The sequence below is a fragment of the Pseudophryne corroboree genome, chromosome 4 (genome assembly GCF_028390025.1).
Source record: "Pseudophryne corroboree isolate aPseCor3 chromosome 4, aPseCor3.hap2, whole genome shotgun sequence".
Classification (NCBI taxonomy): domain Eukaryota; kingdom Metazoa; phylum Chordata; class Amphibia; order Anura; family Myobatrachidae; genus Pseudophryne; species Pseudophryne corroboree.
Window position 1 is genome coordinate 389,543,985 of NC_086447.1, and position 18,304 is coordinate 389,562,288.

An 18,304-nucleotide genomic window follows, 5' to 3' on the forward strand; every position below is an offset into this window, starting at 1 on the left:
CGTAGCCTATCCGTTGGCGGGAAAGGGTACGCCATCAGTAACTTCTTATGAATTACCAGTTTTTTATCAGGGGAACACCACGCTTCTTCACATAATTCATTTAACTCCTCAGATGTGGGAAAAGTCACTGGAAGCTTTTTCTCCCCAAACATAATACCCTTTTAAACGGTAACAGAGTCAGTGTCAGAAATGTTCAATACATTTTTCATTGCCGTAATCATGCATCGGATGGCCCTTGTGGACTGTACATTCGTCTCATCCTCGTCGACACTGGAGTCAGACTCCGTGTCGACATCTGTGTCTGCCATCTGAGGTAGCGGGCGTTTTTGAGCCCCTGATGGCCTCTGAGAGGCCTGGGCAGGCGCGGGCTGAGATGCCGGCTGTCCCAAGGCTGTCACGTCATCCAACCTTTTATGTATGGAGTTGACACTGTCGGTTAAAACCTTCCACATATCCATCCACTCCGGTGTCGGCCCCGTAGGGGGCGACATCACACTTATCGGCTCCTGCTCCGCCTCCACGTAACCCTCCTCATCAAACATGTCAACACAGCCGTACCGACACACACAGGGAATGCTCTGACTGAGGACAGGACCCCACAAAGTCCTTTGGGGAGACAGAGAGAGTATGCCAGCACACACCACAGCGCTATATAACCAGGGATTTACACTAAAGTGAGTGAGTTTCCGTATAGCAGCTTATTATACACAGTTTGCGCCTAAATTTACTGCCCCCCCTCTCTATTTTACCCTTGAAGCCTGGAAACTGCAGGGGAGAGCCTGGGGAGCTGCCTTCCAGCGGAGCTTCCTCGGCGGACTTCTCCCGCTTTTTTACATACTTTATGGCGGGGGATTATGCACATATACAGTTTATTAGCTGTATTATGTGCTATTTAGCCATGTAAGGTACTCTAATTGCTGCCCAGGGCGCCCCCCCCAGCACCCTGCACCCATCAGTGACCGGAGTCTGTGGTGTGCAGAGGGAGCAATGGCGCACAGCTGCAGTGCTGTGCGCTACCTTAATGAAGACCGGAGTCTTCAGCCGCCGATTTTAAACTTTTTCTTCGTTCTTCTGGCTCTGCAAGGGGGACGGCGGCGCGGCTCCGGGACCGGACGACCGAGGACTGGGCCTGTGTTCGATCCCTCTGGAGCTAATGGTGTCCAGTAGCCTAAGAAGCCCAAGCTAGCTGCAAGCAGGTAGGTTCGCTTCTCTCCCCTCAGTCCCACGTAGTAGTGAGTCTGTTGCCAGCAGATCTCACTGAAAATAAAAAACCTAACAAATACTTTTTCTAGGAAGCTCAGGAGAGCCCCTAGAGTGCATCCAGCTCTGGCCGGGCACAGATTCTAACTGAGGTCTGGAGGAGGGGCATAGAGGGAGGAGCCAGTGCACACCAGATATAGTACCTAATCTTTCTTTTAAGAGTGCCCAGTCTCCTGCGGAGCCCGTCTATTCCCCATGGTCCTTACGGAGTACCCAGCATCCACTAGGAAGTCAGAGAAATTATATATATATATATATATATATATATATATATATATATATATATATATATATTTATTTATTTTAAAATCAACATCAAATGACTTAATCTTTTGCATAACCAGAGTAAGCAACACACAGGGGGAGCAAGCACCTTCCTAAATGGAAGTTGTAATAAAGGATAAAATCAGACAGTACAAGCCTTATTCTAAAGGCTTTGTTGTCTCCTCAATACAAGCAGAAATAATTATATACTGCGTGTGCACCAGTTTATTCATTATATACTGCGTGTGCACCAGTTTGTTTATTCATTAAAGGAGTCATATCATCAAGGTGTCGTTAGGAAATCAGTGGATAGGCAACACAAAGCCACGTGTCTACCTACTCATTAAAGTTTAAACTGTTGATAATGACTGCAGCTTAGAATGCGGTTGGTGACAAGTAGTACAGTTCATAAAAAGTAAATTAAAAAAAAAAAAAAAAAATACAAAAAAATAATAATAGATGTTTCAAGGACAAAAGTGCTAAGAAGCCAAGCCAGTCTTGATGAACTTTAATAATAAATGTACTCTAAAACACTTTGGTTTTAAAGACATACAAGTTACATATTGTTGCAAATATAGTAAATAAAATGTGAGTTGCTTACCCTCTCTCGTTAGCTGGTTATAGATCTCTTTGTCTATAGTCAAATCAATATCATTGTACTTTTCACCACACGTAGATAGATAACTATCTATAGAATCATACCGAGATTTACTGATTCGGTACTTGTCATTCTTCAGAGGCTACAGAGAGAACAAATATGTATGTACTATTTCAAACTCTTAAAATGCAGATTGAAAAAAAAAAACCACATCCAATTTTTTGGGGTGATGAATACAATGTGCATGTAGACCAATATTTAGAATACCTGCAGACCTCTTTCTTCTTTAGTTCGATCATCTACAGAGGCAGAAATTACTCCCCACCGGCAATCAATGTCAGACACATATCCCCTGTAGAAAGGGGCAGCAGCACTCAAAGCCATCTACAAAAGGAGGGGAGTGGGGAGTCATGAGACTTTTTCACAAGGCAACACAAGCCAGCAGGGGATGACAACTTTACTCACTTAGAAAGTACAATATTTTAAACATACCATAGAGTTGTTACCTTACTTATTCATCAAGCCAAACAGTATTTCAAAGCCACAAGAGACACCAAGATAGATTTTTGCTAGGACTATCAGATTACAATATATCAAATCACATCCAGTAAAACAGGACAGTGGACAACACCGAAATAATAATAAATAATAATTTTTATTTATATAGCACTCTTTCTCAAATAGGACTCAAGACACTTAACAGACAGAATGAACATAAAACACAGTATACAGAAACAATTAAGTACAGAAAAGGTAACCTGTTGTAGCTGAATGGCAGGATCACCTGTGTTGCCATTGTAGTGGTTTATAGTTATTAGCATATATACACATCTTCCATTTTGTTTTTCACACATTTTACTTACATCTAATTTAACACATGGGGAGAAAGGGGGAAATCCGAAAAAAAAATTAAAATAAAAAATACCCTTACAAAAACTTACCACAATTGGACATATCGTAGCTAGCTGGTCATATAGATACCTGGCTTCTGAAATGCTGCAAGCCTGGAAAGTGACCTAATTCAGAAAAACAACAAAAATAAATAAATACTATTATATATATAAATAATATAATATAATATTATATATATATATATATATATATATATATATATATATATATATATATAATTTATTTATTTATATATTAGGTTTTTAATACCTAGGAAGCTGGGGACACTTCAAGAACCATGGGGTATAGACGGGATCCGCAGGAGACATGGGCACTTTAAGACTCTTAAGGGGCGTGAACTGGCTCCTCCCTCTATGCCCCTCCTCCAGACTCCAGTTATAGGAACTGTGCCCAGGGAGACGGACATTTTGAGGTAAAGGATTTATTGTTAAACTAAGGTGAGATACATACCAGCTCACACCACAAAACACGCCGTACAACATGGCATTTAACAGAATTCCAGTCAACGGCATGAACCATGTCAGCAACAGGCTGATTATAACAGAAACACAACCTGTGTGTTAACATAACTAATAACAAATAACTGCAGACAGAGTCCGCACTGGGACGGGCGCCCAGCATCTTCTACGGACTAAGAGAAAAGGATTTACCGGTAGGTATTAAAATCCTATTTTCTCATACGTCCTAGAGGATGCTGGGGACACATCAAGAACCATGGGGGTTTATACCAAAGCTCTAGAACAGGCGGGAGAGTGCGGATGACTCTGCAGCACCGATTGACCAAACATGAGGTCCTCATCAGCCAGGGTATCAAACTTGTAAAATTTTGCAAAAGTGTCTGAACCCGACCAAGTAGCTGCTCGGCAGAGTTGTAATGCCGAGACGCCCCGGGCAGCCGCCCTGGATGAGCCCACCTTTCTGGTAGAGTGGGCCTTCACTGATTTCAGTAACGGCAATCCAGTCGTAGAATGAGCATGCTGAATCGTATTACAGATCCAGCGCGCAATAGTCTGCTTGGAAGCAGGCGTCCCAATCTTGTTGGCAGCATACAGGACAAACAGAGCTTCCATTTTCCTAAGTTGAGCCATTCTGGTGACATAAATCTTTAAAGGCCCTGACAACATCGAGAGATTTTGACTCTGCGAAGGCGTCAGTAGCCACCAGTACCACAATAGGCTGGTTCATGTGGAACGATGAAACCCCCTTCGGCAGAAATTGTTGACGAGTCCTCAACTCCGCTCTATCTTCATGGAAGATCAAATAAGGACTCTTGTGAGACAAAGCCGCTAACTCAGACACCCGCCTTCTGTAAAGGTTCAAACCAATGTGACTGAATGAAATGCAACACCACGTTAAGATCCCATGGTGCCACTGGGGGCACAAATGGAGGTTGGATGTGCAAAACTCCTTTCACGAAAGTCTGAACTTCTGGAATGGAGGCCAATTGTTTTTGAAAGAAAAAACAGATAGGGCCGAAATTTGTACTTTAATCGAGCCTAACTTTAGGCCCGCATCCACACCTGCTTGCAGGAAATGGAGAAAACGCCCTAGCTGAAATTCTTCCGTAGGAGCCTTCTTGGATTTACACCAAGACACATTTTCTCCAAATACGGTGATAATGTTTTGACATTACTCCTTTTCTAGCCTGAAGAAGTGTGGGAATGACTTCACTGGGAATACCCTTTCGGGCTAGGATCCGGCGTTCATCCGCCAAGCTGTCAAGTCGTGATACACGCACGGCCCATGCTGTAACATATCCTCTCATAGAGGAAGAGGCCAGGGATCTCTTATGAGTAATTCCTGAAGATCTGGATACCAAGCCCTCCTTGGCCAGTCCGGAACAATGAGGATCGCCTGAAACTTTGTTCTTCTAATGATCTTTAGCACCTTTGGAATAAGTGGAAGCGGAGGGAACACATACACCGACTGAAACACCCATGGCATCACCAATGCGTCCACTGCTATTGCTCGAGGGTCCGTTGACCTGGAACAATATCTCTGAAGTTTCTTGTTGAGGCGAGACGCCATCATGTCTATTTGAGGAATTCCCCAAAGACTTGTCACTTCTGTGAAGACCTCTTGATAAAGACCCCACTCTCCTGGATGGAGATCGTGTCTGCTGAGGAAGTCTGCTTCCCAGTTGTCCACTCCTGGAATGAATATTGCTGACAGAGCGCTTGTATGTCTTTCCGCCCAGCGGAGAACTTTTGTGGTCTCCGCCATTGTCGCCCTGCTCTTTGTTCCGCCCTGGCGGTTTATGTGCGCTACTGCTGTTATGTTGTCCGACTGTATTAGGACGGGCAGGTTGCGAAGAAGACGTTCCGCTCGTTGTAAATGGCTCTTAACTCTAGAACGTTTATGTGTAAACAAACTTTCTGGCTTGACCATTTTCCCTGGAAGGTTTCCCCTGTGTGACTGCTCCCCAGCCTCGGAGACTCGCATCCGTGGTTACTAGGATCCAGTCCTGGATCCCGAACATGCGTCCCTCTAGGAGGTGAGAGCTGTGCAGCCACCACAGGAGTGAGATTCTGGTCTTGGAGGACAGGATTATTTTCCGGTGCATGTGCAGATGGGATCTGGACGACTTGTCCAATAGGTCCCACTGAAACATTCTGGCATGGAATCTGCCAAACTGAATGGTCTCGTAGGCCACCACCATCTTCCCCAGCAACCGAGTACATTGATGGATTGATAATCTTGCTGGTTTCAGAATTTGTTTGACCAAACTCTGAATTTCCAGAGCCTTCTCTTCTGGAAGAAAATCTCTGTAATTCCGTGTCCAGAATCATTCCCAAAAACGACAGCCGTTTCAACGGATTCAACTGTGACTTCGGCAAGTTTAGGAGCCAACCATGTTGCTGTAGAACTGTCAGGGAGAGCGCAATGTCCTGCTCCAGCTTGTCTTTGGATCTCGCCTTTATCAGGAGATCGTCCAAGTAAGGGATAATTGTGACTCATTGTTTGCGAAGGAGAACCATCATTTCCGCCATTACATAGTAACATAGTATCTGAGGTTGAAAAAAGACAATTGTCCATCGAGTTCAACCTATTTGTGGTCTCCTATGCATGATGATTTGACTAAAATTTCTGACTGATGCTGCTGTCAGCCGTTGCATTTTATCCCTATTTATAGTAACTATAATGCATGACTATGCACCATACCCCTGGATATCCTTATCCATTAGGAATTTATCTAACCCATTCTTAAAGGTGTTGACAGATTCCGCCATTACAACTCCCTCGGGCAGGCAATTCCAAACACGTATTGTCCTTACCGTGAAAAAGCCTTTACGCCGTATTGTGCGGAATCTCCTCTCCTCTAACCTGAGCGAGTGTCCACGAGTCCTCTGTGTTGATCTTGAGCTTGCTATCTATGAGGACACCTAAGTCCTTTTCCAGTACAGAATCCCCTAATTTTACCCCATTTAGTAGGTAGGTGTAATTTTTGTTCTTGTTACCACAGTGCATTACCTTACACTTGTCTGTGTTGAAGCGCATTCTCCATTTGGCTGCCCATGCTTCTAATTTAACTAAGTCGTTCTGAAGAGACTCGGCATCCTCCTCTGTATTTATAGCCTTACACAATTTGGTATCATCTGCAAAAATTGACACCATGCTCTCTAGACCTTCTGTTAGGTCGTTAATGAAAATATTGAACAATAGCGGTCCTAATACTGAGCCTTGCGGCACACCACTTAGCACTTCAGTCCAAGTTGAAAAAGATCCATTAACCACAACGCGCTGCTTCATATTATCTAACCAGTTTTTGACCCAAGTGCATATTGTGCTTCCTAGCCCTGATCCTTGTAGCTTGTAGATAAGTCTCATGTGTGGTACAGTATCGAACGCTTTGGCAAAGTCTAAAAAGATTACATCCACGTCTTTACCCTGATCTAGGTTTGCGCTTACTGTTTCATAAAAGCCAAGTAAGTTGGATTGACAGGATCTGTCCTTCATAAACCCATGTTGATTCCTTTTAATGACCTTATTGGTTTCAAGGAACTTCTGAATACTATCTCTTAGAATACCTTCCAATACTTTCCCCACTATAGATATAAGACTAACTGGTCTATAATTACCTGGTTCAGCTTTACTTCCCTTTTTGAATATAGGCACTACTTCCGCTATACGCCAGTCTTTGGGAACCATACCGGATATAACTGAATCCTTAAAGATCAAAGATAGTGGTTTTGCCAGTTCAGAGTGAAGCTCCATTAGAACCCTTGGATGAATACCATCGGGCCCTGGTGATTTATTAATCTTTAAATGTTTTAATCGGTCACAGACTACTTCCTCGCTTAAATAAGTACCTATCAGTGTGCTATTCTCATTATTGAGATTGTGTGTCAGTCCCTGAATTGGGTCCTCTCTAGTGAATACTGTTGAAAAAAAACTCATTTAGTGTGTCCGCTATGTCATTATCATTTTTGCTTAAGACTCCCAACTTGTCTTTTAAAGGGCCTATACTCTCCTTCTTTAATCTCTTGCTATTAATGTATTTAAAGATTTTTTTGGAATTCGCTTTGCTTTCCTTTGCTACTAGTTTTTCAGTTTCTACTTTAGCCGCTCTTATTTCCTTTTTGCAAATTTTGTTACATTCCTTATAGTGCTGAAATGACTGCTTCCCCGTCAGATTTGTATTTTTTAAATGCTCGCCTTTTCTTGCCCATAAGTTCCTTAATCTTTTTGTTAAGCCACATCGGTTTATGATTTTTATTCCTTTTTTTGCCACTCATAGGAATACATTTGAGTGTATTTTTAGCTAGCAGGAATTTTAGTACCTCCCATTTCTCCGTAGTATTTTTTCCTAAAAACAAACCTTCCCCTTCAATATCCCTGAAAAATACCCTCATCTTTTCAAAATTTGCTTTGCTAAAGTTTAAAGTCCTAGTTGAGCCAGTATAGGGCTGTTTATAGAAACTGATATTGAATGTGACCATATTGTGGTCGCTGTTTCCTATGGGTTCCCCTACTATAATACCGGATACCAAATCCCCATTGTTTGTTAATACCAGGTCTAAGATTGCATTGTATCTAGTTGGTTCCTCAATTAGTTGGACTCAGTAGTTATCATTAAGTGTGTTTAAAAACATATTGCCCCAAGCAGTATCACATGAATCGTTTTTCCAGTTTATCTCTGGATAGTTAAAATCTCCCATCACTACTATGTCTCCTACTCCTGCTGCTCTTTCAATTTGCTTTAGTAACAATTCCTCATCAGATGCGTTGATACCAGGCGGCCTATAGCATACACCCAATACTAACTTTTTTATTCCTTTTTCCCAGCATGCAATTTCTACCCATAATGTCTCGACAGTGTCTACAGTCCCCTCCTGAATATCTTCCCATATATTAGGTTTTAAAAACGGCTTTACGTAAAGACACACCCCTCCACCCTTTTTATTTAGTCTGTCTCTCCTAAACAGTGTATAGCCCTCTAGATTGACTGTCCAATCATGAGATTCATCCCACCAAGTTTCAGTAATGCCTATAATATCATACTGTTTGCTTGCTGCAAGTATTTCTAGTTCACCCTTTTTACCAGTAATGCTTCTGGCGTTTACATACATACAACGAAGATAAGTATTTCCCCTTGCGTTAGGGACATCTTTCACCTTATGTAGCAAGGATGACCTGTAATCGTCATTGGTTAGTGCTTTGGTAAAATCCCTTTTAGTACCCATGTTAGTAACCTTACCGCCTGCTCTTACCCTCCCCCCCAACTTCTCCCCCATTTCGTTTACTACCGCCATCCCCACTATTCTCACTGCAGGACCCGTAGTTTCTAGCTAAACCCTCCCCCCAGGCTCCTAGTTTAAAATCTCCTCCAACCTTCTAACCATCCTTCCCCCCAGCACCGCTGCCCCCTCCTCAGTCAGGTGCAATCCGTCACGACAAAAGAGATGGCGCCTGACTGAGAAGTCCGCCCAGTGTTCCAGGAACACAAACCCCTCTTTCCTGCACCAATCCCTAAGCCACACATTTACCTCCTTAATCCTCGGAGCCATGGAAAAATTGGTGAAAATCCTCGGAGCCATGGACAGACCAAACGGCAACGTCTGAAATTGGTAATGACAATCCTGAATAGCAAACCTCAGGAAAGCCTGATGCGGAGGATATATGGGGACGTTTAAGTAGGCATCCTTTATGTCGACAGACACCATGAAATCCCCTTCCTCCAGACAGGAAATCACTGCATGGAGAGATTCCATCTTGAATTTGAATTTTCTTAGGTAAAGATTGAGGGACTTTAGGTTCAGAATTTGTCTGACCGAACCGTCCGGTTTCGGAACCACAAACAGGCTTGAATAAAAGCCTTCTCCCTGTTGTGACGGGGGAACCCCGATAATGACTTGAGTTAGACACAACTTTTGTAGCGCATCGCTTACAACCTTCCTGTCCGGAAGAGAAGCTGGTAAGGCCGATTTGAAAAATCGGTGAGGGGGCACGTCTTGAAACTCCAGTTTGTACCCCATGGACACTATTTCTAAAACCCATGGGTCCAGGTCCGAACGAGCCCAGAATTGACTGAAGAGCCCGAGACATCCCCCCACCGGTGCGGACTCCCGCAGAGGAGCCCCAGCGTCATGCGGTGGATTTGGCAGAAGCCGGGGAGGACTTCTGCTCCTGGGACCACGGTCAAAGATTTTACCTTTTCCGCTATTGGCAAGGAAGGAATAACCTCGGCCTTTTTTGTATTTATTTGGCCGAAAGGACTGCATCTGAAAGTGGTGAGCTTTCTTTTGTTGTGGAGGAACATAAGGCAAAAATGACGACTTACCCGCGGTAGCCGTAGATGCCAAATCAGTGAGACCCTCACCAAACAAGACACTACCTTTATATGGGAGAGACTCCACAGCTTTCTTAGAGTCAGCATCAGCATTCCATTGATGAATCCACAATGCTAGTCTAGCTGAAATTGCCAAGGCATTGGCTCTTGATCTCAAAATGCCAATATCTCTCGCCGCCTCCTTTAGGTAGGCCGCAGCGTCCCTGATATAACCCAGAGTTAACAGGATGCTATCCTTATCTAGGGTATCTATATCAGATGACAAGTTATATGCCCATTTTTCAATAGCAGTACTCACCAACGCCGATGCAATGGTTGGTCTGAGCAGCTAACCTGTGGCGACGTAAATGGATTTTAACGTAGTCTCCTGTCTACGATCCGCAGGATCCTTAAGGGCTGCCGTGTCAGGAGACGGTAAAGCCACCTTTTTAGACAACCATGATAGAGCCTTGTCCACAATGGGAGATGATTACCACTTATCTCTATCCCCAGAGGGGAACGGATACGCCACCTGAATCCTTTTGGGAATCAGAAACTTTGTCAGGATTTTCCCACATTTTTTTCAAAAAAGGTATTCAGTTCATGAGAGGGCGGAAATGTTACCTCAAGTTTCTTTCCCTTAAACATACAGACCCTAGTATCAGGAACAGCAGGGTCCTCTGTGATATGCAACACGTCTTTTATTGCCACAATCATGTACTGGATGTTCTTTGCCAATTTTGGGTCTAATTTGGCATCACTATAGTCGACACTGGAGTCAGTGTCCGTGTCGGTATCTGTGTCTGCCAACTGAGCAAATGAATGTTTATGCGACCCCGAAGGGGTCTGGACCTGAGATAACACATCCTCCACAGATTTCTTCCATGTCTGGTTCTGAGAGTCAGATTTATCTAATCTCTTATTAATAAGAGCCACATTAGCATTCAAGGCATTCAACACATTTACCCAATCAGGAGTCGGCGGTGCCGACAGGGTCACTCCCACAGCAGTTTCTGTCCCTACCACAGTCTCCTCCTGGGAAGAGCACTCAGCCTCAGTCATGCCGACACACGTGTACCGACACCCACAGACACACTGGACAAATAGGGGACAGACCCACAGTAAAGCCTGTCAGAGAAACACAGAGGGAGTTTGCCAGCTCACAACCCAGCGCTAAATCCCAGATCTGAAACTCTAATATAAAGCCCCAGACCAGTAGCGCTTTTATATTTGAACCAAATTACGTGCCGTGCCCCCCCCCCCCCCCCCATTTTGCACCCTGTTACTTGTACAGCAGTGTTTGGAGGAGAGGACCAGCATCTCTGCGGCTTCTGTGAAGAGAAAATATCGGTGGTGAGAGCTAAGCCCCGCACCCTTAATGGCGTGCTTCAGCCCCGCTATTTTCTTAATATATATTACTGGCGGTGTTTGGATCTTGTGCCCAGGCACTCCAATCCACTCTTGCCAGCCTTAAAAAGAGGATTTTATGCTGCCCAGGGTGCCCCCCCGTGCCCTGCACCCTGTAGTGCCGCTGTGTGTGGGAGCATGGCGCGCAGTGCGATCGCTGTGCGGTACCTCAGAAAGCAGTCACTGAATTCTTCTGATCTTCTACTCACCTGTCTTCTGACTTCTGGCTCTGCAAGTGGGGTGACGGCGGGCTCTGGGAGTGAACCCCTAGGCGTACCTAGTGTTCCAAACCCTCAGGAGTTAATGGTGTCCTGTAGCCAAGAAGCAGAGCCTTTAAACTCATTAGAAGTAGGTCTGAATTCTCTCCCCCAAGTCCCACGATGCAGGGAGACCGTTGCCAGCAGCTTCCCTGAAAATAATAAACCTAACATAAAATCTTTTCAAAGAAACTCAGTAGAACTCCCCTGTGTGTGACCAGTCTCCCTGGGCACAATTCTAAAACTGGAGTCTGGAGGAGGGGCATAGAGGGAGGAGCCAGTTCACGCCCCTTAAAAGTCTTAAAGTGCTCATGTCTCCTGCGGATCCAGTCTATACCCCATGGTTCTTGAAGTGTCCCCAGCATCCTCTAGGACGTATGAGAAATATATATATATATATATATATATATATATATATATATATATATATATATATACACACACACACACACATACACATATATACATACACATACACATACATACATACACACAGTACTGTACATATGTTGTAGGCAGGTGTGGGGGGAAAAAAATGCTGCAACATTAGAAAGCTTTCAAAAATAGAAGTGTTAATAGTTAAAGTCAATGAAGAGAAACCCAAATCAAAATCAATATTTGGTGTGACCACCCTTTGCCTTCAAAACAGCATCAATTCTTCTAGGTACACTTGCACACCATTTTTGAAAAGGAACTCGGCAGGGAAGTTGTTCCAAACATCTTGGAGAAGTAACCACAGGTCTTCTGTGGATGTAGGCTTGCTCAAATCCTCCTGTCTTCTTCATGTACTCCAACACACTTGATGTTAAGATCAGGGCTGTGTGGGCCATATCATCACTTGCAGGACTCCTTGTTCTACTTTACACAGAAGATAGTTCTTAATGACATTGGCTGTATGTTTGGGGTCATTATCCTGCTGCAGAAAAAAATCTGAAGCCAATCATTGTATTGCATGATGGATAAGTAACTTCCTGTATTTCTCAGAATTGAGGACACCATTAATTCTGACCAAATCCCCAAGTCCTTTTGCTGAAATGCAGCCCCAAACTTGCAAGGAACCTCCACTTTGTTTGTCAAAAGGTCTGAAGAACAGTACGATAATGAGGGTCTGCAGGCAACAGTAAAGCAAACTGCCTTCTGTTACAGCCAAATATTTCAAATTTTGACTCATCAATTCAGAGCACCAGCTGCCATATTTTGTACCCCGGTTCTTAGGTTTTCGTGTATAGTTGAGTCGCTTGGCCTTGTTTTCGCTTTGAAGGTATGGCTTTTTGGGCGCAATTCCTCCATGAAGACCACTTCTGGATGAACTTCTCTGAACAGTAGATGGGTTTACCTGGGTCCCATTGGTTTCTACCAGTTCGGAGATGATCGCACTGCTGGACATCTTCTGATTTAAAAATGGAAGCAAGCAATGTGTCATTCATCTGATGCACCAAGTTTCCTTGGTCGACCACAGAGACTACGGTCCTTAACGTTGCCCATATCTTTGTGCTTCTTCAAAAAGTGTTTGAACAGCACATCTTGAATCCCCAGTCTGCTTTGAAATCATAGTCTGGGAGAGACCTTGCTGATGCAGTATAACTACCTTGTGTCTTGTTGCTGTGCTCAGTCTTGCCATGGTGTATGACGTCTTCCACAACCTTACCTTTGTAGCAGTTTGGATGTTTCTCACCCAGTTTTAAAGAATCCTACACATCTGTTACTGTTTCAGTTAATTGGGGGAATTCAAATGTTTGAAAAGTCCGTTGGGTGTCTGTTTTTTCCTGTCTATTAGATAGGAAAAACAACTATTCAAACATTTGATTTCCCCCCAATGACTTTAAACCTACATATGAAAATGATTATCACCTGCTTGGTATGATTGGTTAATCATACACCTGACTGTAATCCTGCAAAATCCCTGACTTTGTGCAAGTGTACCTTGAAGAATGGATGCGGATTTGAAGGCAAAGGGTGTTCACACCAAATATGGATTTGATCTGTCTTCTGTGCATTCACCTTGCTTTCAAAAATAAAAAAAAAGTGTTAATCGTTTATCAATTAACCAATATATTAAATAAAGGATTTTAATACCTACTGGTAAATCCTTTTCTCGTAGTCAATAAGGGATATTGGGGGAAACAAGTACGATGGGTATAGACCGGGTTCCAAAGGAGCCAGTGCACTTTAAAATTTCTTCACCTGGGTGTGCTGGCTCGGCCCCTCTATGCCCCCTCCCACAGGCAGTTATAGGTAAAAACGTGCCTGAAGGAGAAAGGACATATATGAGAGAATAAAAATAACAGAAAAGGTGGTGAGATTTACACACCAGCACACCACTAACATACAACAACCAGCAACGGCTGGTAACAACAGCAACAGCTCAACAGGTAACTATAGAATAAGAACCTGCAGAAAAGTCCACACACTGAGGCAGGCGCCCAATATCCCTTATAGACTACGAGAAAATCCTATTTTCTCTAGCAACCATAAGGAATATTGGGGAAACTACAGTAGTACGATGAGGACGTCCCAAAGCTTCCAGAACGGGCGGAGGCTGCTGCAGCACCGCCTGCCCAAACTGGGTATCCTCTTTGGCCAGGATATCAAATTTGTAGAACTTCACAAAAGTGTTCTTCACCGACCAAGTAGAAGGTCGGCATAGATGCAAGGCCGAGACTTCACAGGCAGCCGCCCAGGAAGAGCCCACTGATCTTGTAGAGTGGGCCTTCAGAGACTTAGGAGCAGATAAGGCTGCCGACACATAGGCCTGTTGGATAGTAAGCCTAATCCAACAAGCAATGGACTGCTTTGAAGCAGGGCAACCCATTTTCTGCACATCACAGGAACAAGGGATCTGTTTTTCTGACCCGATCTGTGCGCTTGACATAGATCTTCAAGACATGCACAGCATCCAATGCCTCCAGATGAGCAGAAGCGTCAGAACTGGACGGAACCGCAATAGGTTGATGATTCAGATGAAACGCGGAGACAACCTTCGGCAGGAACTGCTGTCTAGTCTGGAGCTCCGCTCTATCCTCATAAAAGACCAAGTACAGACTTCTACACGATAAAGGCCCCCAATTCTGAAACACATCGAGCAGAAGCCAGGGCCAGTAACATCATAGTCTTCCACCGTCATCAGAGGTTCAAACCAGGACTGTAGAAATGCCAAGACTACATCCAAATCCCAGGGTGCCGTAGGCAGCACAAAAGGTGGTTGTATGTGGAGTACCCCGTGCAAGAAGGTCTGAACTTCAAGCAACACTGACAATTTTTTCTGGAAGAAAATGGAGAGGACTGAAATCGGGACCTTAATGGAACCCAGACGTAAGCCCTTATCCACACCAGCCTGCAGAAAATGTAGGAAACATCCCAAGTGAAATACCGCAGGCAGATACTTGCGTTCCTCGCACCAAGAGACATATCTCCTCCAGATATGATGATTGTGTTTTGACGTCACAGGTTTTCTGGCCTGAACCATGGTAGCAATAACCTTTTTGGAAAGGGCCCTTGTGAGCTAGGATGTTCCGCTCAACCTCCATGCCGTTAAACGAAGTTGCCGTAAGTCCGGGTAGACGAACAGTCCTTGTTGAAGATCTCTTCTTAGTGGTAGAGGCCAAGTGTCTTCGAAGGACATGTCCAGAAATTGGCGTATGATGCCCTCCGAGGCCAATCAGAATTGCCTGGACACCTTGATTTCCGATTCGCTTTAGCACCCTTGGGAGCAATGGAATCAGAGGAAACCAGTAGACCAGCCGGTACAGCCAAGGCGACGCCAGTGTGTCCACTGCCCTCGCCTGAGGGTCCCTGGTCCGTAAGCAATACCAGGGAAGTTTCTTGTTGAGACGAGAAGCCATCATGTCTATTTGTGGGCAACCCCACCGGTCGATGATCTGTTGGAACACCAGATGTTGGAGCCCCCACGTGGAGATCATGACGACTCAGGAAGTCCACCTCCCAGTTGTCCACACCCGGAATGAAGATTGTCGACATTGCTCTTGCATTTCTTTCTGCCCAGAGGATGACACCTCTCGCATGCAGGCTCTGCTTTTTGTCCCTCCTTGACGATTAATATATGCCACTGCTGTGGCGTTGTCCAATTACCTGGTCCGCGTGATCCTTGAGCAGAGGAGAGGCCTGAAGAAGAGCATTGTAGATCGCACGAAATTCCAGAATGTTGATCGGAAGGAGAGCCTCGTGGGCTGACCACCTGCCCTGGAACTGAGCCCCTTGCGTGACAGCTCCCCATCCCCATAGACTTGTATCCGTCGTGAAGAGAGTCCAATCCTGAATCCCGAAACTCCGGCCTTCCAGGAGATTGGAGGACTGTGGCCACCACAGGAGAGAAATCCTGGCCTGATGTGACAGCTGAATCACCTGGAGCATCTAGAGATGCGAACCACTTGCTCAGGAGATCCAATTGAAATGTTCTGGCATGGAACCTCCCATACTGGATTGCCTTGTATGAGGCAACCATTTTTCCCAACAATCTTATGCAGAGATAGATGGATGGACACTCGAGTAGGCCGGAGCATCATGCGGGCCATCTCCTGAAGTGCTTTCGCCTTGTCCTCTGGTAGAAACACCTTCTGGGCCACAGTATCCAGCAACATCCCCAGGAACAGGAGCCTCTGAGTTGGCTCCAGATGGGAATTCTGCAAGTTGGGGATCTACCCATGGTCCGACAGAAGATGGATGGTGCGGTCGATATAAAGCAACAAAAACTCTCTGGATCATGCCTTTATTAGAAGATCATCCAGATAAGGGAACACATTGACACCCAGACCCAGAGTTGGAACATCATCTCCGCTATCACATTTGTACCCTCGGGGCTGTGGACAGGCCGAAGGGCAGTGCCTGGAATTGGAAGCGATTGTCCAGTAGGGCAAACCAGAGGTACACCTGATGAGGCGCCCAAATCGGAATATGGAGATATCGTCCTTGATATCTAAGGAGACCATAAATTCCCATTCTTCCAGGCCTGCAATCCCTGATGGCAGGGATTCCATTTTGAACTTGAACACCTTCAAAGTAAGGATTGAGATTCAAAATGGGCCTGACCGAACCGTCCGGTTTTGGCATGACAAACAGATTTGAGTAAAACCCCATGCCGCATTGCAGTAGTGGTACTATGACGTGGTACTGAACCAACTTTCGGATTGCCTGCTGTAACGCAACTTGCATATCCTCCAAAGCTGGTAAGCTTGATTTAAAAAATCGTTGAAGGGGAGTACTGTCGAACTCCAGCCTGTAGCTCTGAGAAACGAGATTTCTGACCAGGCATCCTGGCAGAAAGTCTCCCAGACGCGGCTGAAGTGACGCAGTCGAGCTCCCACCTCGCGTTCCCCTCGGGGTGGTGGCACCGCTTTACTGAGGCCTTAGTGGAAGCAGAACTGGTGGACTGTTCCTGAGAACTGGTGCTTGCAGGTTTACCTCTGGTGCCTCTAGCCACATTGGTGGCACCTCTGGCCTTAGATCGAAATCTGCGAGACCGAAATGACTGGACAGATGGCCCCGGATAGGAGCTTCTTGCCGGCGGTGCCCCAGAGGGGAAAAACGTGGAATTCCCAGCCGTAACTTTGGAAATCCAGGTATCAAATTCGACCCCAAAAAGCCATTCCCCAGAAAAGGGGGAGGGATTCCACACGACGTTTTGATTCTGCGTACGCAATCCACTGAAACAACCACAAGGCCTTGGGCGCAGACACTGCCAACTGCCATAGCAGAAGTCCGAGGATTAATGTTCCCAATCTCCTTGAGTGAATCACAGAGGACACGGGTAGTGTCCTGAATATGCTTCAGGAGGGTTACTATAGTAACTAAGTGCATATCCCCCGAGAGGCCCCCCTGAATTTGAGTGGACATAGAATGAATAGCATGAGTCATCCAGCAACCTGCAATGACAGGTCTTTGTGATATACCGGCTGCTGTGTATATAGATTTTAGGGTAGTCTCTATCTTCCCATCCCCTGGATCCTTCATGGTAAAGGAGCCCGGGGCGGGCAGCACTGCCTTTTTAGACAGGCGAGATACTGACACATCAACTCCAGGGGGGTTCCTCACAAAATTTTCTACCTACAGGAGCAAATGGGAAAGTGCGCAAAAACTTTTTGGCCACTTGGAGTTTTTCCAGGCCGGTTTGAATAAGCCATCTAACTCTGTAGAATCAGGTAAAGTGACAGACTTGTTTTGTACAAAGAAAAACGACTGCTGTGACACAGCATCCTCTAGAGGGAGCTTTAGCACATCCCTTATAGCCAAAATGAGGGGTTCAATACCCTGAGCAGCATCGGGATCCCCACTAATGGGGTCCAGGTCATCCCCATCATCCTGTATATCATCATCTGTATCAGACAGAATGGCAGGTAAACTACGCTTCTGAGTATCTGCATGAGAGATATGGGGGGGGGGGGGGGGGGCTGTGCCTCTGCCCTAGCAGCTAAATCTGCAACATCTTGTTGTAGTAGCTGAGTTTTCTGCACATTAGCATTGAGCTAGGTGACATAAGACCTCATAGTCTTAAGAGACCCTAACCAGTGGGGCTCTGGACCCTCTGCCACAGCCAGGAAACAGAGTAATTAGATAAGGGAGAGAATCTAGTGTGACAAACACTGCACAACTTGCGTTTAGAGAGAGAGAGAGAGAGAGAGAGAGAGAGAGAGAGAGAGAGAGAGAGAGAGAGAGAGAGAAAGAGAAAGAGAAAGAGAGATAGAGAGAGACCAGCACACCCTGAGCTGCACAGCCCTAGTGAGGCAGTCAGTTCCCTATAATACAGTAAACACTAACAATTATTGTCCTAGATAGGATTAGGATAGTGTACCCAAGCGGCTCTCCCCCTTTGCTACACCCTGT

The 18,304-nt window shown here is 45.1% G+C and overlaps 1 protein-coding gene across 5 annotated transcripts in view; it reads right to left on the bottom strand.

Annotated features, from left to right (window-relative positions):
• Positions 1-18,304, bottom strand: part of GCLC (glutamate-cysteine ligase catalytic subunit) — a 197,145-nt gene that overhangs the window by 40,941 nt on the left and 137,900 nt on the right. For all 5 annotated transcript variants that reach the window (XM_063916711.1, XM_063916709.1, XM_063916713.1 and 2 more), the window contains 3 exons: positions 3,064-3,138; positions 2,390-2,506; positions 2,126-2,264 (listed from right to left, as the gene is read on the bottom strand). In XM_063916711.1, the coding sequence (XP_063772781.1) occupies positions 2,126-2,264; positions 2,390-2,506; positions 3,064-3,138 (331 nt within the window). The remainder of the gene's footprint in view (positions 1-2,125; positions 2,265-2,389; positions 2,507-3,063; positions 3,139-18,304) is intronic.